The sequence below is a fragment of the Oncorhynchus kisutch genome, linkage group LG2 (genome assembly GCF_002021735.2).
Source record: "Oncorhynchus kisutch isolate 150728-3 linkage group LG2, Okis_V2, whole genome shotgun sequence".
Lineage (NCBI taxonomy): Eukaryota > Metazoa > Chordata > Actinopteri > Salmoniformes > Salmonidae > Oncorhynchus > Oncorhynchus kisutch.
This window is the reverse complement of record NC_034175.2, coordinates 51,745,428-51,770,174: the sequence shown is the minus strand read 5'-3', so window position 1 is coordinate 51,770,174 and position 24,747 is coordinate 51,745,428. Positions and strand designations below refer to the sequence as shown.

General features: G+C 45.2%; 1 protein-coding gene across 1 annotated transcript in view; it reads left to right on the top strand.

The window, feature by feature from the left end:
* Positions 1-23,338, top strand: part of gli2a (GLI family zinc finger 2a) — a 102,908-nt gene extending 79,570 nt beyond the window's left edge. Inside the window, exons 6-14 of the mRNA XM_031797387.1 lie at positions 3,793-3,994; positions 5,122-5,323; positions 7,043-7,153; positions 7,754-7,885; positions 11,691-11,840; positions 12,838-13,002; positions 13,240-13,518; positions 16,709-17,057; positions 18,299-23,338. Coding sequence (XP_031653247.1) covers positions 3,793-3,994; positions 5,122-5,323; positions 7,043-7,153; positions 7,754-7,885; positions 11,691-11,840; positions 12,838-13,002; positions 13,240-13,518; positions 16,709-17,057; positions 18,299-20,652 — 3,944 coding nt within the window. The 3' untranslated portion in view covers positions 20,653-23,338. The remainder of the gene's footprint in view (positions 1-3,792; positions 3,995-5,121; positions 5,324-7,042; positions 7,154-7,753; positions 7,886-11,690; positions 11,841-12,837; positions 13,003-13,239; positions 13,519-16,708; positions 17,058-18,298) is intronic.
* Positions 23,339-24,747: the final 1,409 nt, after the last annotated feature.

Genomic DNA, 24,747 nt, shown 5'->3' with positions numbered 1-24,747 from the left:
GAGAGACAGACCAACATAGCCAGAGAGCAGCGGAGGTAGTGAATCAACACTCCTAACTAAATGACCCAACAAAGCCAGGCCCTCCACAGGGCTCCACTGGATCTCCTGATGGGAAAACAGAGCCCAGATAAAGAGACCCTACATCCCATTGTAATATCATTCTCTCAGGCTAACTACTAACTACAGGCCTCTAAAGCCTGTTGCACTGAACAAAGGGAGACTACCTTTGTGTGCTGTGTGTGGAACCTGTGCCAACTCTCATTCGGGGGGCTTTGGTTTGGGGGTTGTACTGGGAGGGGCGGTGGGGGGGGTGGGGTAAAGGATTAGGGATTACTACCCTTCAATTACAGTATTCAGATTTTCCACAAAGCCATTTCCATCAAAACAGCAAGGCAGATGCTTAAAATAATCGCTCAGCCCCCTTTTAGTTTTTTTTGTTAATGTGCACTCAAGTGCCTGTAATTATGAACCTATATATCAGTCCAGATCCCCCAATTATAGCCAACCCTCCCTGTGCTCCACTCTGCTCCCACAGAGACAGAGTCCTAGACCTAGAGAAGAGGACATATCCCTCGGGCCAGCGCCACGCCACCTCCCTGCTGCCAGAACCTGGCATACCCCTAAATTAGAGCCCCGCCATCGATAAAGCACTCCATCACTGTGTGTGTTGCCTGAGTGACCTCAGGCAGAGCAGATACAATAATGACCTCACAGGGGTGCTTATTTTTGTCCTTTTACACACGTGTTTTTCAACATATACCAACTCCCCCTGAGACACCCGCAGGGAGTGGGGTCACAGCCAGGGTCACCATTATACAGCTCCCCTTAAACAATTAGGGTTAAGTGCCTTGCTCAAGGGCACAGTGATAGATTGTTCACCATGTCGGCTCCAGTATTCGAACCAGCAACCTTTCGGTTACTGGCCCAACGCTCTAACCTCAAGGCTACCTGCCGCCCTAGTAAATTGCGGCTGTCTTCAGGTGCTGTCTCTCTAACATGGGAGGCCAGTGGAGGAGTGTATCCTTGGTGTGCCAGGTCCAGGCTAGAAGGGCAAACGCTGCGCTCTCATACACACACTTGACTAACACATTAACTAGGGACTCCTGAGTGGATAGAGAAAGTTGTACTGAATTGATTAGGGAGAACCTACAGTTTTTGGGATGGTGTGGGATGGTGGGTTTAGGGGGTTATTACTATAGTATGTCTGGGGATATAGGGGTGGGTTTTTGGGGGGTGAATCAGTATTTTGTGAAGGGGTTGAGACCATGTCTGGGGCTAGGGATATGGAGGGTTTTGGGGGTTGGGGTATGAGGTTTAAGGCTTTATTTTGGTAAGGGTGTCCAGGGGGTGAGGCAGGCGCCAGTTTCGCCAGGCTGTGAGCCGTACCTCGCTTGGTTTCCTGCTTTATAAAGTGGCACATTAATAAGCAAATCTCCCCTGAGGTTCAGTTCTGTTCTGTGGTGAGCAGAGATGAATAAGACCGCTGCACCACACACACAGACCCAGACACACACACAGACAAACACACGGCAGCTCCACAATGAGCCAGCCCATTCCCAGGCAAGAGAGAAAGAGCCATTACACTCGATGCAAATCTGAATCCACCCCTAGCCTTTCTAAAGAGTATAATATAAACCACTGTCGTATCCGGGTAGCAACCCACTCCTCTCCCCACTCTACCCCCTCTCTCCTCCCCCTCTACTCCCCTGATAACCCCCCCCCCCTCCTTTCGCAATATGCCTAATGATATTTGACACATTTATTTTTTTAGCTTCATAGAAGAACATTCTTAGGGACCGAATGTTGTTTTTGCCAACTTTTTCAGACATCTCTACAGCTGAGTTTTCATAGAGCAGCCAGAGTCCCTCTGAAGTCCTGCAGCTCTCTAAGTAAGCACATAAGCCTTTTGTTTTACAACTCAGCAACATAAGTCTTTTTCACACACACCCACACACGTGTGCAGGCCCCAACACCTACCCACACACCATGTATAAGACTACCGTTTTTTTACGGCCATAGGTATATAAGTATAGTGGTCTCTGGGTCCATATGGCCTGGAAGAAAGGATCACTAATTTACCCAATAAAGGGTCAGAGGATTGGCTGCAGGTTGACAGTGGTGTGTTTGACATGTTGGCAGGTGGTGGTGTGTGCGTCTGTCCGTGTGTTTTGGGGAGGTGTGATGGGAGCTATTAAGAACTTCCTGTTGCCAGCGCCTCTGATGATGCCCCCTGTTAGGCCTAATAACCCCCCATCCCATCCCAGACCAGTACTACCCCCACCACTCTGCCCTGGTATGTGTCCTGCCACATCACACCAGGGCTAATACTCAGCACCTGTTGGCCCACAGCAGCTGGCCAACGCTACCCCCCATCCTTACCCCGTATTCTGCTAGCCATTACCCCCTACCGAAAGGTTGCTGGGTCGAATCCCTGAGCTGACAAGGTAAAAATCTGTCGTTCTGCCCCTGAGCAAGGCAGTTAACCCACTGTTCCCCGGTCGCCAAAGACGTGGATGTCGATTTAAGGCTGGCCCCCTGCACCTTTCTGATTCAGAGGGGTTGAGTTAAATGCGGAAGACACATTTCAGTTGAAGGCATTCAGTTGTACAACTGAATGGGAAAGCATCCCACTTCCCCTTTACTTTCCCTACCACCATCTCTGTCTTTCTCTCCCTAGCTGTCACCCATTGCCACAGGAACAGCGTCAAACCCAATCCCACCAAAGAAAAATTCTATTAACTTTTTGAACAACCCTGAAAGACATCTTTCCAAATGTCTTTGACCTGGAACTGTTTTATATAGCCTGTAAAAGGGACTTTCCATTGCATGTCCCAAAGAGGAAGGTTAAAGTGAACTACGTGCTCAATTCAGGTCAGAATTACATGCACAGAACTCAGTTAAGGATGTCTACATGCATTCTTACAGAATAATGATGATTATATACACAACCTGAGGGAATTAGTTCCAAAAGGGTCAAATGTTACACAATACCAAATCAACAGTTTGTGGGAAAAAACAATGTTTTTTAATAAAAAAAATTACTGTAATATTCGTGCTCCAAAAACAGCTTGGTAAAAGCCATCCATGACTTACCTTTACCTTTTGTAGCTATGCTTCATTCTTTTAATGGTATTCTCAAATCAATTTGTTTAAATTGCCTCCATTTAACATGCTGAAATACAACTGACTGGGTGAGATTCTTATCACGGTAATTACAGCAAATTATTGAGAGGGATTCATTATGCATAAGAGGATGTGAGCATTAAGGGGAGGAGGAGGGTTGGGGTGGTGTTAGAGAGATGATGGAGAGAGATATAGGTTACATCCCAAATGGCACCCTATTAGCTATGTAGTGCACTACTTTTGGTCAAAAGTAGTGCCGTGCACTAAATATAGATAGGGTGCCATTTGGTACAGCATAGACAGACTGAGGGGGACTGTACCTTAGTCTAGGCTAGACTAGCACTAGAATGACCTCTACTAGAACACCTCTGGATAAACAGGTTTCTTCTTCTTTCATCTTAAATCTGTAACTCTTTGCGGGTTTACTGACTGACTGACATTAGTGTTCTTAATTTTTAGTATGCTGTGGGAGTGTACTACTAGTGACATTTTGTTTTCTTCTCACAATTGTTGTAACACTTAGTCAGGGTAGGGAGAAAGGGTCACTAGCATGTTGTGTGTGTATAGGCTTTCTTGTTGGAGTTTAGCCTGGGTACTGCAAAGCACTGCTGACGTTAAGAAGGCTTTATAAATATGTTTGTTTGATTGATTGGTGCTCTCGATCTGCAGTGTCCCGGTTCTCCAGCCCCAGACTGACCCCCAGGCTGAACAGAAAGCGAGCCCTGTCCATCTCCCCTCTCTCAGACGCCAGCATCGACCTGCAGACCATGATCCGTACCTCGCCCAACTCCCTCGTGGCCTACATTAACAACTCACGCTCCAGCTCTGCAGCCAGCAGCTCCTACGGACACCTGTCCGTCAGCGGCATCAGGTACAAGATACACTACATGACCAAAAGTATGTGGACACCTGCTCGTCAAACATCTCATTCCAAAATCATGGGCATTAATATGAAGTTGGTGCCCCCTTTGCCGCTATAATAGCCTCCACTCTTCTGGGAAGGTTTTCCACTAGATGTTGGAATATTGCTGCAGGGCTTACATTCAGCCACAAGAGCATTAGTAAGGTTGGGCACTGATGTTGGGCAATTCGGCTTGGCTCTCGGTCGGTGTTCCAATCCATCCCAAAAGTTGGAAACAGAATCGTCTAGAATGTCATTGTATGCTGTAGTGTTAAGATTTCCCTTCACTGGAACTTAGGGGCCTAGCCCGAAACACAGCCACAACCATTATTCCTCCTTCACCAAACTTTACAGTTGGCACTATGCATTGGGGCAGGTAGCATTCTCCTGGCATCTGCCAAACCCAAATTTGTCCATCGGACTGCCAGATGGTGAAGCGTGATTCATCACTCCAGAGAACACGTTTCCACTGCTGGTCTTAGGCTTGTGTGCGGCTGCTTGGCCATGGAAACCCATTTCATGAAGCTCCCGAGGAAGGCTTCCAGAGGCAGTTTGCAACTCAGTAGTGAGTCTTGCAACAGGACAGATGATTTTTACGCACTATGAACTTCAGCCCCCGGCGGTCCTGTTCTGTGAGCTTGTGTGGCCTACCACTTCACGGCTGATGTTTCTTTCCACTTCACAATAACAGCACTTACAGTTGACCGGGGCAGCTGACAGTGCCACGTTGAAAGTCAGTAAGGCCTTTGTCTATGTACAGTATATTGCATGGCTGTGTGCTCGATCCTATACACCTATCAGCAATGGGTGTGGCTGAAATAGACGAATCCAGTAATTTGAAGGGGTGCCCACATACTTTTGTATATAGTGGACATGTAGTGCACACACATACAGTACACAACAACTTTTCTACACATATACATCTCTAGAACTTATGTATTACTTCAACAATCTACACATAGGGCTCCACATACACCAATCAATCATAGAATAGCTGTACAGTTTTAAAAGTTATCTTAACTCTATAACTAAGTGATTACAGTTATTTTATTTGCTGTTGTACTTAAAATGGAGTGTCCTGTCCTTTCCTCTCTCAGTCCGTCATTCACCTTCCCCCACCCCATCAACCCCATGGCCTACCAGCAGCTGCTCAACCAGCAGAGAGGCCTGAGTGCGTTCGGCCATACTCCTCCCCTTATCCAGCCCTCGCCCTCCTTCGCTGCCCGCCAGCATGCCCACGCCCTGGCAGCCTCCACCCTCAACACCACCCACAACACCTCCAGCTCTGAGTCCAACCAGGTGAGTAGCATTGTCTTACTTCAGATATCTGCACTTATATGTCTGATATCTCACAAACACTGGTTTAATTGTGACGTGCATGACGATGTAGTCCTAGAGATCCTATAATTCGTGTTTTATATGCAATTCTATGAATGGAGTTGTGAATACCCAGAGAGGGATACGGATGAATTCCATTCAGCTATAACACAGAAACCAAAGATCTCTAACGTGAATGGAATGTAGACTGTATATTGTCCAAAGTATACTACGTAAATTATGGATAAAATGATGGCATGCTAAATTAATCCAGCCCAAGAGTGTCATAAACTGTCAAGTGTTTTTGTCTAGGGTTCGCTCAGCTATGAGCTGGAGGATGACTCCCTCCCATTAGCAGCAGTTTTTAACTGTCTCAGTTCATAGAAGTGTTTCCTCTGTCTCCTTTATCAACCTATTGTATACATGGTCTCTATGAATGTAAACTTCCCCCTCATCTACCGTCACCCCCTCACACACACACCCATAAATTCCATCACTATGTCAATTTTAGTATACCAATGTACACACAGATACAGACACACACACAGAGCTAACCCCCCCCCCCCCCCCCCTCACTGACATTAATCAGAACCACATTTCCCCTGGTTTCCAGCCATTGAAGTTAGTGTTAGTGAGAGCATGGGGCCCCTGAAGCACAGTCAGCGCCGTACTGTACTGTAGTGGCTGGGTGGGATTTGGATACTAGAGAGACCCCTCCTCACTGACCCCCAACCCTCACTTCATATCCTTTTTTATGATGTTTAAACACACACACACTCACACTGAGCGTCTCCTCCACAGAGCCTGTGACTGAGGCGTAAAAAGGCCTGTCTGTCTGTTATGTTGAGAGTTGGTTGGAGGATCAAAGCTCTGAGCGTTGCAGTGTGGATAATAATTTCTCTCTTTTCATATTTCCCCTGGCTGACTCTCATAAAGCAGTCTAAACTGTTTAGTCTCTGTGTCGGGTCGCTATACGAGTTATGGGCCCTGTGCCTGGTACTTGGCTGGCTCTGGTTGACTCTGAAACCAACCAACCCTCACATCATCACGTTACCATAGAACAGAGCCAGTCAGCCAGCGCCAAGAACAATACTGTGATGTCGCTCTGACTTTGCTCTGAGTTATCTTAACTCTGCCTCTGTCTCTACACACTCCAGAGCACTGCATCTCTGACTCCTTCTTCTGTTTAGCCACTTAGCAGACACTTTTATCCAGTGAGTGCATACATTTAGTGTATAATCCCTGTGTGAATTGAACTTGACACTCTTACCAACTGAGCCATTAAGGACCACTCTATCTAACCTCTACTTCTCTCTCTACAGTATGTCCTTCAGAAGGCTGGTATAGTCTCTGTCTCTAACGTGTACCTCCTTCTCTCTCTACAGTATGTCCTTCAGAAGGCTGGTATAGTCTCTGTCTCTAACGTGTACCTCCTTCTCTCTCTACAGTATGTCCTTCAGAAGGCTGGTATAGTCTCTGTCTCTAACGTGTACCTCCTTCTCTCTCTACAGTATGTCCTTCGGAAGGCTGGTATAGTCTCTGTCTCTAACGTGTACCTCCTTCTCTCTCTACAGTATGTCCTTCAGAAGGCTGGTATAGTCTCTGTCTCTAACGTGTACCTCCTTCTCTCTCTACAGTATGTCCTTCAGAAGGCTGGTATAGTCTCTGTCTCTAACGTGTACCTCCTTCTCTCTCCTGCAGAATGCTGGTGGTGACCCGGCGGTGAGCAGCACAGTCAACCCCATGATCACCAAGAGGCACAAGGTCAAGACAGAAGCAGAAGGACCCCGGCCCATATCACCATGCTTTCAGGTATGTTATCCCACAACCTATTTTTTGCTTCCCTTTACAGTGAGTTGTGCAAAAGCAATCTTAGCTCATTAAGATGCAGATAAGCAAATGCAGAATAGTACAGTATATGTAATGGGTGCGTGTTGGTGGCAGGGAAGTCAGGTGCAGGAGAAAAGACTTGGTCAAAACAAAGTTGTTTAATAAATGCTGATAAAACTCCAAAACCCAAAATGTACTAAATAACAAAAGTGGATACAAAACCCGTCGCACACCAACATGATACATGCACAATTACATATAATCAAGCAATCTCCGACAAGGACATGAGGGGAAACAGAGGGTTAAATACACAACATGTAATTGATGGGATTGGAACCAGGTGTGAAGGAAGACAAGACAAAACTGGAAAATGAAAAATGGATCAGTGATGACTAGAAGGCCGGTGACGTCGACCGCCGAACACCGCCCGAACAAGGAGAGGGACCGACTTCAGGCGGAAGTCGTGACAGTATAGTTGGTTATATACAGTACAAGCTATTGTCAACACACACACAAACTGTGTGCTTGCATGCACATAAGACAGTCATGAACCCCTCTCTGACTGAGTCCTCTCATCCACAGGAGCATGTCCTGGACCTGAGTGAGGAGCTGGACAAAGATGAGTGTAAGCAGGAGCCAGAGGCTGTCTACGAGACCAACTGTCACTGGGTCGGCTGCAGCAAGGAGTACGACACCCAGGACCAGCTCGTTCATGTGAGTAATTATTAAGTGATTTTTAGTAACCACACAGAGTTAGGACATCTGTGAGTAGGGGCTTGCTGGTGCCTCTACAGTCAGGGGATGTGCTTGTGACTTTCAGTGGACAAAAACATACGGTAAGAGAGAGGCACACAGATACAGGAATAAGTCTGAAAGACACCCTCCCATTTCCCCCTTTTTTTAATGTTCAAAATGGCTCTGCTCCTCATTAAAGCGTCATTCCAGTCAGGTTTAAGATTTAACCAGTCAAGGCAGTAGTAACTGATCCTTTCCTGTGGCGGACACGCGCAGGGTTAATGAGGCCTGTTGATTCCGACTGAGGAGACGGAGGTACTCTAACGCCCCTGCAGATGTGACCCCCAACCCCTGGCTCTCAGCCACCTCTGACCTCTGAACCCTAGAGGCATGGCAGTAAATCCATCGTCATACTCAGAGCTCTGGAACTCTGTCCTTTCCTCTCTAAGGAACCCCTGATGCAGCGCTCTGTACTCTACTCCAATAGGCTATGATTAACTGGGATTGTCAGTTCAGTACCCAGACTGGGAGTCTCTGAGCTGAGTCTGGAATGTTCTGAAGTCTCTAACTCCCAGTGTTACGGGTCAGGAGTGGATTCACCTTAGCCCCTTTCTCGTCCCCTTTCCAGCCTCCAGTCTGTCTTGACAAAGAAAGTCCAGGAGTAGAGCCACCTTAGAACCCCATTTAACCCCTCTTTCCCCCCTTTGCTCCCCTCTCCTCCCCCACCCTATCACTTTTCCCCCTCGTCCTGCCACCCTGCCCCAGTCCAGACCATCCCAGTAAGTTCCAGGATCCATTCCCCCTACACTGCATCTCTGTCAGGGATCGAAGGGATTAGGGAACAAAGCTAGGGCCTGGTGGTGTGGGGTGTGGATGGACATGGTGAAGTAGAACACATACCACAACTCACTGGAATAATGGAATAAGGGAAAGGCAGCAAGGAAGGAAAATATAAAAAATTAACAGTAAATGAGTCTCTTGTTACAGTGACTTCTAATTACATACCAACGTAGATGTAGACATCTGTAGATGTAATAACTGAGAGTCTGCTGCCAAGTATTTGATAGTACTTTATCCCTCCATCTACAGTACACACCCCCTGTACTGTAGTTCCAAGGTTTTACACAATGTTCTCACCAGTCATACAAGTGAAATCACTCACCTTGACAAAGAATACACAAAATTATGGCGTAGAACTTCTAAGTTCTATTTACCCAAAGTAATCCTTCCCCAATAGCCCCAAATTATGGTTTCAGTATGGTATGAAGAGTACATGGCTGAAAATGGAAGCCTGCTGCAGGCCACACACTTCACTTGTTCATCCACTTTTCCTCTGAAAAAGAACTGGGCCGGATCAGGACTGTCAACCACTAACCCAGTCAGTGGGTGGATGGCTACATCCCAAATGGTACCCTATTCCCTATATAGTGCACTATTTTTGACCAGGGCCCGGCTTGTGACAAAGTGGCCACATTAGTAGGGTGTAGTGAGGGTGAAGGTCCCCAGGAGACAAAGTGGTTTGTCTGGTTGTGTGAATATTTTCCATGTGGTTGTTTGTGTGTGTGTGCGTGTGGCTCAGTGAAAATGGAGGGATAGGCACTAAGCAGGGTAATCTTACCAAGTGGCCTTGCATGCCTAGACAATACAGCAGAATGAGTCTTCCTGCCCTCCTGACCACACACACTTAAATGAAAGACAGGCAGTTCCACTGAAACAAAAACTCTGTTTGATTCTACGTTTGTTTTCTGTAATTTAATGGAGTGTAACTCTAGACATTTCTGTCCAATCACTGTCATGTTTTTGAAACGCTCAGGCAAAAATGGATGCATGTTTACAAGGTCCTTTGACCATCTTTCAACCATGTCTGTGATGACTAACATTTTAAAATACCAACTCTAGTTCAGTTTGTACAGTACAGTACAGTACAGTACAGTACAGTACAGACAGACAGACAGAACAAGGGAGAGAGACAGACAGACAGAACAAGGGAGACAGACAGACAGACAGACAGACAGACAGACAGACAGACAGACAGACAGACAGACAGACAGACAGACAGACAGACAGACAGACAGACAGACAGACAGACAGACAGAGCAAGGGAGAGACAGACAGACAGACAGAACAAGGGAGAGAGACAGACAGACAGAACAAGGGAGAGAGACAGACAGACAGAACAAGGGAGAGAGACAGACAGACAGACAGAACAAGGGAGAGAGACAGACAGACAGACAGAACAAGGGAGAGAGACAGACAGACAGACAGAACAAGGGAGAGAGACAGACAGACAGACAGAACAAGGGAGAGAGACAGACAGACAGACAGAACAAGGGAGAGAGACAGACAGACAGACAGAACAAGGGAGAGAGACAGACAGACAGACAGAACAAGGGAGAGAGACAGACAGACAGACAGAACAAGGGAGAGAGACAGACAGACAGACAGACAGAACAAGGGAGAGAGACAGACAGACAGACAGACAGAACAAGGGAGAGAGACAGACAGACAGAACAAGGGAGAGAGACAGACAGACAGACAGAACAAGGGAGAGAGACAGACAGACAGACAGAACAAGGGAGAGAGACAGACAGACAGACAGAACAAGGGAGAGAGACAGACAGACAGACAGAACAAGGGAGAGAGACAGACAGACAGACAGAACAAGGGAGAGAGACAGACAGACAGACAGAACAAGGGAGAGAGACAGACAGACAGACAGAACAAGGGAGAGAGACAGACAGACAGACAGAACAAGGGAGAGAGACAGACAGACAGACAGACAGAACAAGGGAGAGAGACAGACAGACAGACAGACAGAACAAGGGAGAGAGACAGACAGACAGACAGACAGAACAAGGGAGAGAGACAGACAGACAGACAGACAGAACAAGGGAGAGAGACAGACAGACAGACAGACAGAACAAGGGAGAGAGACAGACAGACAGACAGAACAAGGGAGAGAGACAGACAGACAGACAGAACAAGGGAGAGAGACAGACAGACAGACAGACAGACAGACAGACAGACAGACAGACAGACAGACAGACAGACAGACAGACAGACAGACAGACAGACAGACAGAACAAGGGAGAGAGACAGACAGGCAGACAGAACAAGGGAGTGAGACAGACAGACAGACAGAACCAGGGAGAGAGAGAGAGAGAGACAGACATCATTTATCTCGAGGTAGAAAATAAAATCAACCATTCAAGCATGGACATCTCAGAGTAGTGTACACACGGTATGTTACACACTATTGGTTTCCTGATCAAAGCGAGAGAGTGAAGGAGATGTGTGTAAATCTCAGTTGTCAGGAAGACATGTAAGGATTGTGTGTGTGTTTATCTATTTATGAATAGTAAACAATCAATAATTTGACGAACTGGGGATTTTGTTAGTCCCCACAAGGTCAAATGCTATTTCTAGGGGGTTTAGGGTTAAGGTTAGTATTAGTGTTACGGTTAGAATTACGTTAGAGTTAGGGTTAGGAGCTAGGGTTAGTTTTAGGGTTAAAGGTTAGGTTTTTGGGTTAGGGTAAAAGTATGGGTTAGGTTCAGGGTTAGGGGTTAGATAAAATTGGATTTTGAATGAGAATTGAATTGTGTGTCCCATTTTTAAAGACAAACACATCTGACAACTTGTTGATTGAGAATATCAGATCCTGAAACAGATGAGGTTCGTGTCTATCTCCCAGACAGGTTGAGATACATGGATATGCCTGCTTTGTTTTACTTCCATGTGTTTTATTCCAATGTAACCCCATGTTCCCCTGTTCTCTCTGCAGCATATCAACAATGACCACATCCATGGGGAGAAGAAGGAATTTGTGTGTCGCTGGGATGAGTGCTCGCGGGAACAGAAGCCCTTCAAGGCTCAGTACATGCTGGTGGTCCATATGAGGAGACACACTGGAGAGAAGCCACACAAATGCACAGTAATAACTCCAATTCCCAACATGCACCCGGGCATGTACACATTCTCCCAATAAGCCCAGAGCCTTCTATAATAGGTCACGGATAAGCCACTCACTTAACTATCTCTGCTTGTATCACACACATTTATAAGTCCTACCTCTGGTTATGATTCTGCTTTGTGCACTATAATAACTATAGACCATAGCCTTAAAATGGTACTTTAGCTTCTCACCAGTAGAAATCCATCCACTCCACATAGAATAGTCTTCTGGGCCATTACTAAGGGATTCATCTGTTGCACTGATTCACTCATGATAACATTTTTGTGTGTAGTTTCCTCAGCTTCAAAGCTCAATAATGAGGGCTTGTGAGTCCATTAAAAGATAACTTCTGAGAAGAGAAGACTTCACAAGGCTGATTGACATGAGAGGAGGATGTTAGTTATTCAAGTGTAAAGAGGACTAGGGGTCCATGGGTCCTTATTAAGATCTACTCTACTGTATAGTTTAGTTGCTAAATCCCACATGCATCTCATTCACCCTAGCTATCTCCCTCTCTACCAAGTCTTGTGTTTTTGAAAGGGAGGATCTCAGGTCTTTTATGTCCACATTTGAGCTAATCTAGTTTGATCCCATCTCTCACACTCTGTCAATTACCCACAGTGCACAGCATAGCACACTCTGAAGGAATACCAAATCCTACCACATAACAATGCATAGCATACCAAAGCTAAACACAGAACTGCTCAGCTGCTTTGTTTCAACAAAGTGTTCCATGATGTCTGGCGCTTTGCTTAAATAGTTCTAATAGTCATTTTTCTCAAAGAGCAAATCATTTTTGTGGTATATGTCAGTCTCTTTTAATAGTCAATTTCTCAAAGAGCAAATACTTTTGTGTGATGCCAGAGTCTCTGAGGCTATTGCTAACGCTGACCTTTGTCTGTCTCTCTCTTCTCTCTCTCTCCCCCTTTCCATCAATCAATTTTTCCATTCATCCCTCCTCTCTCTGGCTCTCTAGTTTGAAGGATGCTGTAAGGCCTACTCTCGCCTGGAGAACCTGAAGACCCATCTGAGGTCTCACACAGGGGAGAAGCCTTACGTCTGTGAACACGAGGGCTGCAACAAAGCCTTCTCCAACGCCTCAGACAGAGCCAAGCACCAGAACAGAACTCACTCCAATGAGGTAAGGCTTCTATAGACACCCAACCATAGACAATCAAATGAGAGACATACCGTGAGCTACATCTGCACATTTAAGTTCATTGTGTTTACACTTTTCAAGGATTTTTATGTCCAATATGCAGTCAACATTCTGTTTTATTTGTGTTTTACATAATGTATTTTCAGAAGACAATGGATGAAAACAGTAATCAACTTTAACATCCGATAATAAAATATTGTGTAAAATGATTCTTCCCAGAAACCCTACATCTGTAAGATCCCTGGGTGCACTAAGCGCTACACAGACCCCAGCTCTCTCAGGAAGCATGTGAAGACGGTCCACGGACCTGAGGCCCACGTCACGAAGAAACAACGTGGCGATGTGCCCCCCAGGGGTCCTCCTAAGGGGAATGGAGAGAACGAGGCAAACGCCAAACAAAGTCGTAGAGGGATGGATGGAAAAATGGAGGCCAACAGCACCATTAGAGGAGCAGAGGACTGCCTGCAGGTCAAGTCAATCAAGACTGAGAACTCAATAGTAAGACTGGATGTGACATTTTATTGTGTCCTATTGTCAAAATCCTATCTACTACTAACAACTTAATACTACAAATGCTAATCTTAACATTATCATTCATACATGTTATATGTTATTTGAGTCTTGTGATGCAAATGCAAGCCTTTCACCATTTATCATATCACCTTTCACATGAACTGATCTGTGATACAACTGCAGATGGTCTATCCTCTTCTTAAACCTAACTCACCTCTCTGGTCACTGCTTGAATGTGCTTCTCTTTCCTTAACACTTTCCCTATTGGACAGGCTTCACTGAGGTGAGCACCAACACTGTTTCTATTCCTTTCAATGCTTTTTAACACTGCATGTCAAACCTGAGTCAACAGTCAATATATTTGAAATTCACTACTCTGTTCCTCCATGTATTAAAAACAGAGGACTTTCCAAGAGCGTCTGGTTTTAAAGTGTATACTAGCTACAGTTAGATGTTGTGATGTACTGTGAAATCTACCCAATGAAGTATACAGACCCCTTGACTTTTTCCACAATTTGTTACATTACAGCCTTATTCTAAAATGGGTTAAATATATATATATATATATATTAAATTCTCAGCAATCTACACACAATGCCGCATAATAAAAAAGTGAAAACAGGTATTTAGAAATGTTTGCACATTTAAAAAAAATAAAAACCTGATATACCTTAGGTACTATTCAGATACTTTGCTATGAGACTCGAAATTGAGTTCAGGTGCATCCTGTTTCCATTGATCATCGTTGAGATGTTTCTACAACTTGATTGGAGTCCCCTGTGGTAAATTAAATTGATTGGAGATTATTTGGAAAGGCACACACCTGTCTCTATAAGTTCCCACAGTGGACAGTGCATGTCAGAGCAACATGAGAGAGCTTGAGTGGATCTGCAGAGAACAACGGGAGATACTCCGCAAATACAGGTTTGCCTCATACCCAAGAAGACTCGAGGCAGTAATCGCTGCTGTCTTCTTGTCAGAGCGAAAACCAAGCCGAAGGAATTGTCCGTAGAGCTCCAAGACAGGATTGTGTCAAGGCCCAGATCTGGGGAAGGGTACCAAAAAATGTCTGCAGCATTGCAGGTCCTGAAGAACACCGTGGCCTCCATAATTCTTAAATGGAAGACGTTTGGAACCACCAAGACTCTTCCTAGAGCTGGCCGCCCGGCCAAATTGAGCAATTGGGGGAGAAGGGCTTTGGTCAGGGAGGTGACCAAGAACCCGATGGTCACTCTGACAGAGCTCCAGAGTTCCTCTGTTAAGATGGGAGAACCTTCCAGAAGGACAACCATCTGTGCAGCACACCACCAGTCAGGGCTTAATGGTAAAGTGGTCAGATGGAAGACACTCCTCAGTAAAAGGCACACGACAGCCCACTTGGAGTTTGCCAAAAGGCACCTAAAGACTCTCAGACTATGAGAAACAATATTATCTGGTCGGATGAAACCAAGATTGAACTCTTTGTCCTGAATGCCAAGCGTCATGTCTGGTAGAAACCTGGCACCATCCCTACGGTGAAGCATGGTGGTGGCAGTATCATGCTGTGGGGATGTTTTTCAGCAGCAGGGACTGGGAGACTAGTCAGAATTGAGGCAAAGATGAAAGGAGAAAAGTACTGAGAGATCCTTAATGAAAACCTGCTCCAGAGCGCTCAGGACCTCAGACTGGGGGTGAAGGTTCACCTTCCAACAGGACAACAACCCTAAGCACACAGCCAAGACAACGCAAGAGGGACAAGTCTCTGAATGTCCTTGGGTGGCCCAGCCAGAGCCCAGACTTGAACCCTATTGAAAATCTCTGGCGATACCTGAAAATAGCTGTGCAGCAACGCTCCGCATCCCAACCTGACACAACTTGAGAGTATCTGCAGAGGACAATGGGGGAAACTCCACAAATACAGGTTTTCCAAGCGTGTAGCGTCATACCCAAGAAGACTCGAGGCTGTCATCGCTGCCAAAGATCCTTCAACAAAGTATTGAGTAAAGGGTCTGAATACTTATGTAAATGTGATATTTTTTTTTCTTCCAATTATAAATTAGCAAACATTTCTAAAAAACTGTTTCTGCTTTGTCATTATGGGGTATTGTGTTTAGATTGTTGAGGGGAAAAACGATTTAATCAATTTTAGAATAAGACTGTAACTGTCAAGGGGAAAATGTCAAGGGGTCCGAACAGTTTTGAAGCCACCGTGCCTCCATCTTGGCACTCCCTCAACGTTGTAATAAATATTTTAGAAGCTATAGAAATGCGTTTATAAATGTCAATTTAAAAAATCCATGTTTATTCTATTGCACACACCTTAATGCTTACTTTTAAATTATGTTATGTGAGCTAAACATACAAATAAAACATTTAAAATACGTATATATATAATATTATCCTTAAAGTATAATTTTTTTGAAAGTACTAATGTTACTGCCCCCACTGCAACAGAACAATACTTAAATACATGTAATTTTGTCCTTAAAACATTTAATTGAATACTGTGGAATTCCATTCATCCTATGGAGGACTGCTCTCCTGGGGAGTGCCTAAACAGGTGGCTTCAAACCCTCTCATGGGCCAATACATAGCATCAGCAATCCAGTGTTTGTATACTATAAGGCCCCATTTGAACACACACACACACACACTTTATTCAGTTCTATTCTTCTGTGGCCTAGAGATCTGACAGTAATGTCTATCAGGCCATGATAAAAGTAATTATCAAATTAATATTCAAACAACGGGACTGTTCAGCATGTGTGCCGAACAAATAGTTCCAGCAATCAAGCTGTGATCAAGACTCTTTCTAGTTCAGTCTGTGTCAGAAATAACCACTGTCAACACTTGACTATGATGAGAATCACAGTATCCCCCGTCCCTCCACTAGACATGTTTCCTTTAGAAAAAATCGAACAATTCTATGATAAATAAGATTATGAAACTATAGCTAGGCTACATAATTCATTTAATTTATGGTTTTGCGAAGTTTACCTAATTTAGTCATCTGAATTTTGAAACTTTATTTAATCTTTAAGCATCTTTTTTATAATAACAATGCCCTGTCTGACAGTGATAACTGTTTCATACTACCATGCCAATCCAAACCAAATCGACTAGAGTAATGTGAAAAGCCCTTAATAGGCTTGATTCGGTGTCTAACCTGAACCACCTATCCTGTCCCCCTCTCCAGACGTATCAATCCAGCCCGGGCGGTCACTCGTCATGTAGCAGTGAGCTGTCGCCACTTGGCAGTGCCCACAACAATGACAGTGGAGTAGAGATGGCCCTGCACAGTGGGGGCAGCTTTGGGGACCTGAGTGCACTGGATGACCCTCCCATGGTGGACTCCTCCACCCTCTCCCCCCGCAACTCGGTGGGGGTGGGTCTTGGGCTTCATAAAGGGGGAGGAGTCACCATCAAGCTGGAGAACATCAAGAAGGAGAGGCTCAAGAATGTGAGGGACTCTTGTCCCTGGGCCAACTCTGGTCCTCAGGCACCTCAGGTCCGAAACACCAAGCTGCCTCCCATTCCTGCTGTTGGTAAGTGTGAAGTTCTATATTGGAACAATATAGTTTTTGATATCCTGCAATAATTCTGAAGGATTAGTAAACGATAATAAGGAATAAAAAAATAATTGTGGAAAAAATATTGCACATCCATAATAGGAAAGATTGAGTTGAGAAGAATATGTGAAGAAGCCTTAGAAACCTAGAAAGGGGTTTTTCTCTATAAGCTTGGCACATCTAGCCACTGAGATTTTGCCCATTCTTTAAGGCAAATCTGCTCCAGCTCCTTCAAGTTGGTTTACAGCAATCTTTAAGTCATACAACAGATTCTCAATTGGATTGAGGTCTGGGCTTTGACTAGGCCATTCCAAGACATTTAAATGTTTCCCCTTAACCACTCAAGTGTTGCTTTAGCAGTATGCTTGGGGTCATTGTCCTGCTGGAAGGTGAACCTCCGTCCCAGTCTCAATCTCTTGAAGACTGAATCATGTGGCCACTCTTCCGTAAAGCCCAGCTCTGTGGAGTGTACGGCTTAAAGTGGTCCTATGGACAGATACTCCAATCTCCCCTGTGAAGCTTTTCAGCTCCTTCAGGGTTATCTTTGGTCTCTTTGTTGCCTCTCTGATTAATGCCCTCCTTGCCTGGTCTGCGAGGTTTGGTGAGTGGCCCAATCTTGGCAGGTTTGTTGTGGTGCCATATTCTTTCCATTTTTCAATATTGTATTTAATGGTGCTCCGTGGGATGTTCAAAGTTTTGGATATTTTTGTATAACCCAACCCTGATCTGTAATTCTCTACAACTTTGTCCCTGACCTGTTTGGAGAGCTCCTTGGTCTTCATGGTGCCGCTTGCTTGATGGTGCCCTTTGCTTAGTGGTGTTGCAGACTCTGGGGCCTTTCAGAACAGGTGTATATATATATATACTGAGATCATGTGACAGATCATGTGACACTTAGATTGCACACAGGTGGACTTTATTTAACTAAGTATGTGACTTCTGAAGGTAATTGGTTGCACCAGCTCTTATTGAAGGGCTTCACAACAAAGAGGGTGAATACATATGCACGCACCACTTTTCCGTTTTTTATTTTTTAGAATTTTTTGAAACAAGTTATTTTTTAAATTTCACTTCACCAAAATGGACTATTGTGTGTATGTCCATTACATGAAATCGAAAAGAAGAAAAAAATGATAGGTTGTAATGCAACAAAATAGGAAAAACTTTTGCAAGGCACTGTATATGTTATAATGTGGTTCCTTTTGTTGGTTCCTCAGGTTCCCTTCTGGAAAACTCTAATATGATCGCTCCACCCGGGCCCTACCCTGGTCAGCGTCTTGGTGACCTGTCATCATGCGAGGTGACCATGCTGAACCAGCTAAACGAACAGGGCCGCCGGGACAGCAACACCAGCACTGCCAGCTCAGCCTACATCAGCCGGCGCTCCTCTGGCATCTCCCCCTGCTACTCCAGCCGCCGCTCCTCCGAAGCCTCGCAGTTCAGCAACCGCCACAACAACATCAGCTCAGCCGACTCCTACGACCCCATCTCCACAGACCTGTCCCGTAGATCCAGCGAGGCCAGCCAGTGTGGAGGTGGAGGTGGAAACCTCTCTAGTTTGCTCAGCCTCACCCCTGCCCAGCACTACCATCTCAAGGCCAAGTACGCTGCTGCAATCGGGGGAGCTCCACCTACACCTCTGCCCAACATGGAGCGTATGAGCCTCAGGACCAGGATGGCCCTGTACGGGGACCACTCCCAGGAAAGAGAGAGCTTATCCCACTCTCAACTGTTCCACCCACCTACCGCAGCAGTTCCCAGACGCTGCAGCGACATTGGCTATGGTAGCCATAGCATGATGCCCCACGAGGTCCCTGGGAACCTTCCCCGGCGAGCCAGTGACCCCGTCCGCAGACCTACCCTAGACCCACTATCCCTTCCACGAGTCCAACGCTACAACAGCATGAACAGTATGAACCCCAACAGTATGATGCCTCCTCCCTCTGCCGACCGCCGGGGCCTGGCCATGCAGAGCTACACGCGATCCGACGGAAGCCTGCACCACCACCCCTTCGCCCCACGGCCCCCCAGCATCTCAGAGAACGTGGTGATGGAGACCATGGCTGTGGACGGGCTGGATCATGCAGGAGATGAGGACATGGTGCTGCCTGATGATGTCGTACAGTACCTCAGGTCTCAGAACACTGGCCCCGGCCAATCAGCAGGCCCCGCCAACTACACCAACAGCCAATCACAAGGCGGCTTCCAGGTCCAGGGGAATATGACCTCCTCCCAACAGCAGTTCTATGGGCAGAGGAGGATGGCCATGGTGGATGCCAACATGCCCCTGTCTGGGTCAAGCCAGGTTCCCCTACCCCCCTACCAGATGAGCCCTGGGTCTGGCCCCCAGCAGCAGCAGTATCCAGCCTCTCACAGTATGAACAACAAGAACAACATGCCAGTCCAGTGGAACGAGGTCAGCTCAGGGACTGTGGATGCTACAGCCACCTCCAGACTCACCAAGCAGAACCTCCTCAGAAACAACAACCTGGCCATGGTCCAGCAGAGACAGAACTTTGGGCATTTCCAGGGTAGAATGGGTAGTAACAGTAACCAGCAGGTGATGCCCTTGAACCAGAATATGGCGCTACAAGGCTACACCCAGAGAAGCAACTCCCAGTGGATCAACTCTGTCCAACAGCAACAAAGGCAGCCATGCAGCATGAACTATCCTGAGCAGATGAGTCCCCAGCAGGGATATGGCCAAGAGATCATCCCTGTCCCTAACTCTGGATCTGGGAATGGCAGCTTTCGACCCAACTTTAATGGCATGGCACTGCCCAACGGCAGGGTGATGGCTACACATAACAATCCTGATACGCAGATCTACAGGTCAAGGACTCCGGTTGAAAGCTATGTCCCCCACATGATTCAGGTTGACCAGCAGAACTACAGTATTTCTTCTCAGCAGCAAGACGTCAATACTGGGAACAGAGCTGGGATGCAGCCCAGGCCTCCCATGGAGCCCAAGTCTATGAGCAGTAGACAACACTCAGGGTCCAGAGGTATGATGCAGCAGAACCGTTTCCCTCAGTCTGACTTACATCACAACACCTCTGAGGCCAGTCCAAAGAGACCGGGCAGCACAGCAGCACATACTGGCGGACATAACAGAGACTCAAACTCCAATGCTTCAATGTTTTATGCTGGCCAGATCCAGATGTTTGAACCCAATAACAACCACAATGTGAGCTTCAACTCCCCCATGTCCCCCGTCATGGGCCAGACTCCGGGAGGCACCACTGTTACCATGGCATCTCCAGGGGTCAACCAGGTCACCAGCACCGTTGACTCATCCGGCTCCTCTGGATCGATCTCTGGCGTGGAGCATGCCCAGATCGACTTTGACGCCATGTTGGATGATGGAGACCACTCCAGCCTGATGTCAGGGACCCTCAGCCCCGGACTCCTCACCAGCCTGTCCCAGAATTCCTCGAGGCTTACCACCCCCCGTAACTCTGTGACCCTGGCCTCTGTGCCAGCAGGGATTGGTAATATGGCCATCGGAGACATGAGCTCCATGTTGACCACCCTGGCTGAGGAGAGCAAGTTCCTCAACATGATGAGCTAAGGCCTTGGCTGTGTCACAATAATCTCTCCTTTCTCCCGAACTGTGCACTTGTTCACTTCCCTTCTTGTATTTGAAAGAAAATATATTGGATCTCCCTCTAGCCTAGCCCATGACCCACTAATCCAATGCTTTAATTTTGTGGGGAGGAGGGAAAGAGTGCACACTTCGGAAGGAAAGAAAGATTATTGGGATGCCCCGTTGTGTATTCAGACCATTTCAAGGAAAATGTACTACAAAAGCACTGATTATATGTAACAATACCCTATGGAAATAGTTACTCTTCAGAAGCATGTCAATCTCCGCTGGCCTGTATAGAGACTTTGCTTATCCAGTAATATGTCATATTTGCTCAAGTACATTTTAAGTAGTGTTTGTGTTGAGAAAGTAAGTATAGTAAAGACATAAGGAACATTTTAAAGACATAAGGAGCATTATCACTGTTTTGAAAAGCCATACTTTGTATCTACGAATAAGAATAGACAAGGGTATAAAACTACATCAGCAAATATATGTCCATTGCTCCGTATTTGTTGATGTTTGTTACTCTTTAAAAAGCAGTGCACTGATAGCAGTTCACGAAGTGCCTTGCTAAATAGATCATGTTTGAATAATATGTGAATTCATGAAACATACATGTAACGATGTTGCCAGGTAAAAAGGCATAAGGAAATATTAGAATAATTTTCTTATTACGACCTTTGATCATGTTTATAGATATACTGTATGGTACGTGCTTTAAATTATGTTAAAGAGACTTGATTATTGCAAGCTAAGTACAATATGATGCAACTATAGAACATTGTGATGCTACAATGTTAACATCGATCCATGTATAGAGGAGCTTGCAGTGGAACAGGATCCCATGCAAAGCTATATAGCCTGGTTCCTCTCTAGGTTTCTTCCTAGGTATTGGCCTTTCTAGGGAGTTTTTCCTAGCCACTGTGCTTCTCCACCTGCATTGCTTGCTGTTTGGGGTTTTAGGCTGGGTTTCTGTACAGCACTTTGAGATATCAGCTGATGTACGAAGGGCTATATAAATAAATTTGATTTGATTTGAAAGCTAGAAACGGTTTTTGTGGACCCAGATTTAGCCTAATGAAGGACTAAAAACCATGCTGAGTGGAGATTCTCATTTGAAAGTGATTTTTAGTCCAGGACTATGCTTAATCTGTGTATATGAAACCAGCCCTTAGTGTGGAGGAGATGGCCACTTGTCATACTGTATAAAATATCTTCCAAGTTCCCTCCAGAAGCTGTACAGTAACCCTCTAAGGACTCTCCTCTTTGTGAGACTGCCTAAGTGTAAATCGGTCTGTGGAGATGCACGCTAATCTGGACTCAGGGGTAGACGTAGCATAGTAAATCTAAATACGGGACACTCCTATTAGTATGATATGTTATGTATTAATTTGTGGATGCCCATCATCCATTTCGGATGGTATGTTATGAATTACAATCCGTATGATATGTTACGAAATGCATTTCTTACAATATTTAACAAAAAGCAATTTGTTCAATATGTTACAAATTTGCAAAACGTATGATATGTTACGAATTCCAATTTGTTGTGCTTAGCTAGGTGGTAAGGTGGCTAATGCTAATGTTAGCTGGGTGGCCAATGTTTGCTAGACTAGGTGTTAAGGTTAGCAGTTGGATTAAAGGATTAGGATTAGGTGAAGGGTTAGCTAACATGCTAAGTAGCTAAAAGTAGTAGATAGTTGCAAAGTTGCCAAAATGCTAAAGTTGTGAGATTCGAACACTCAACCTTTGGGTTTCTAAGCGTTTGTGTTATACGCCTACCCATCCACCCTGACCAACCGCCCTACTTTAATTTTTGCCTTAAGTAACTGTCTCTCTTATGTAACCAATCCAAACTTAACATATCCTAATTTGAGTATTCCTGATTTACGTTTACAATGTTACATCTAGTCTATTAGACCAGGCTGTGCACACAGACTCTGTGCCTGTCTAGGATGTATCAGATCTCTGAAGGAATATGCTAGTACTCCATGTGTACTCGGTGGACATGATTACACACTAATTTGTGGATTCATTACCCCTCCCTACTCCCTGGGCTAGACATGGACTGTATGGAGAATCAAATAAGGGATGAATTACTTTGATTACAAATCATATCAAGAACAATGATACACCGCAACCTCCTCAGTTTTTATTTTAGTTTGCTTGCTGGAATTAAAGTAGCCTTACCGTATGTACAGGTATGCTGCCCATCCATTTTACTGTGTGTGTGTGTGTGTGTGTGTGTGTGTGTGTGTGTGTGTGTGTGTGTGTGTGTGTGTGTGTGTGTGTGTGTGTGTGTGTGTGTGTGTGTGTGTGTGTGTGTGTGTGTGTGTGTGTGTTGTATATAGCTTTTGTACATTTCAAATACAGTATCTCAGTTTTTTCTGTTTTAACCAAAGTGCTGTGTTGTGTCTCCTTTGAAATCACATGGTCTCGTCCCTCTGGGACACATGAAAGCAGAGAATCGTTATTCAAACTCTTCAGCACACACCCTAATGAATTGTAGACACCATGAAAACCATCCTCATGTCAAAGAATTCATCTTGATCAAAAATACCCATAGAATACCCATAGAATTGCATAGGATCTTTATGATTCTACCCCCTTAACACTGCCCATACGTTTCATATCATACATCATTTTCTCCAGGTCATTTATACACGCAAACTTTTTACTGTTTATAGCTAATATTTGTGTTAGCTGATGTAAAAAAAATATGCATTTGCTGTTTGAAAAATATAATCTAGCTACAGCATTTGATGCGTAGCGGTAAACGATGCCTATTGTTCACTTAGGGTAATTGTATCATAGATGAAGGTGAGTGGTGGTTAAAAAGACAAATATAACAACATAAGTTACAACTTTTTCTCTTTGATCCCTTCTCTTTCATACATTCACAAAAAAGATTTACTTAAACAGGCTCCATAGATATGTATCTTATGAGGCTTTTACAGTTTGTTTTTTTTTTACAACGTTGGCGAGGGCAAATATTCTACCTCTGAAAACCCAGTCGAAAAAGGATCCTCTTAAAACACAAAACGCATAAAGAGCTGGCATGTTGCCCAAAATCGACAGTGGCAGGCTGGCTCTGAGGAATGGTTTTTCAGGAATCACATAAAATGCACCAGTGGAGAAAGATAAAAAGACAGACAGACAGAAGGAAAAAGAGGGAGAGCGTGTTGAAGAAGAGCCAGAGAGAGGGGGCTGTAAAAGGAATGACGCGTGGAGAAAGTGTAAAGAAAGGGGGAACAAATGATTTCACTCTGACAGGCAGCGGAACTCTGCTGAGGATCCTTTTGATGTTTGTCACTGATTGCTCTTGCCACTGGAATTCCTTATTCTCTCAGAGAAAAGATGGGAACAAAATAGCCCGGGGTAAGAAGGGATCTCAGAGAACAAGATGTTAACACGGGAGCCAAGTTGATCAGTAACGGACAAGGCACTAACTAATTAGACAAGAACACAAACGAGGTGATACAAGACTCAGAGAGAGGGAGAACTTAAGATCCAAAGAGATGGCCTGCCTGCCTGGCCTGGCATGCAGTCTCAGAGCATCACATTCTAGTATAGTGTCCTCCATGCTGCTTGGTCCCATGGTTCCAGTGATTCCACACAGAGATGCAGTTTTCTAAGAACAGGGAGAGGGGGGGCTGTGATCTCTGACTCTTTCTCTGTCCCTCTCTCTCTCTCTAATCATAACCCCTCTCCACTCAGCTGCCCCCTAGTTGGTAGACTCTGGGCAGCTGGAGGAAGGAGAGAAAATGAGAGGAGGGAGGGCAGGGCTTTTAGCTGCTGAGGGAATGCATGAAACAATGCCACCAGACATTACAATTCACACTATGTTCAGAGGCCTCACATTTTTTTATCTCAAGACATTTCCCTTTGTGCATAAGTCTCCTTAGTGATTTGTATTGCTGGCAAAAGTCCACTAAGTAAGCACCTCTTCCTATCCTCATCCTCTCACATGTCAAGATCCACTGCTTTAATAGTCAGCCATTTTCATCAGCTCTAAAAATCCTCCCACTTTCTTATGGTATAAGGGAATCACGTCACTAAGCAGTTAAACTGAACTCG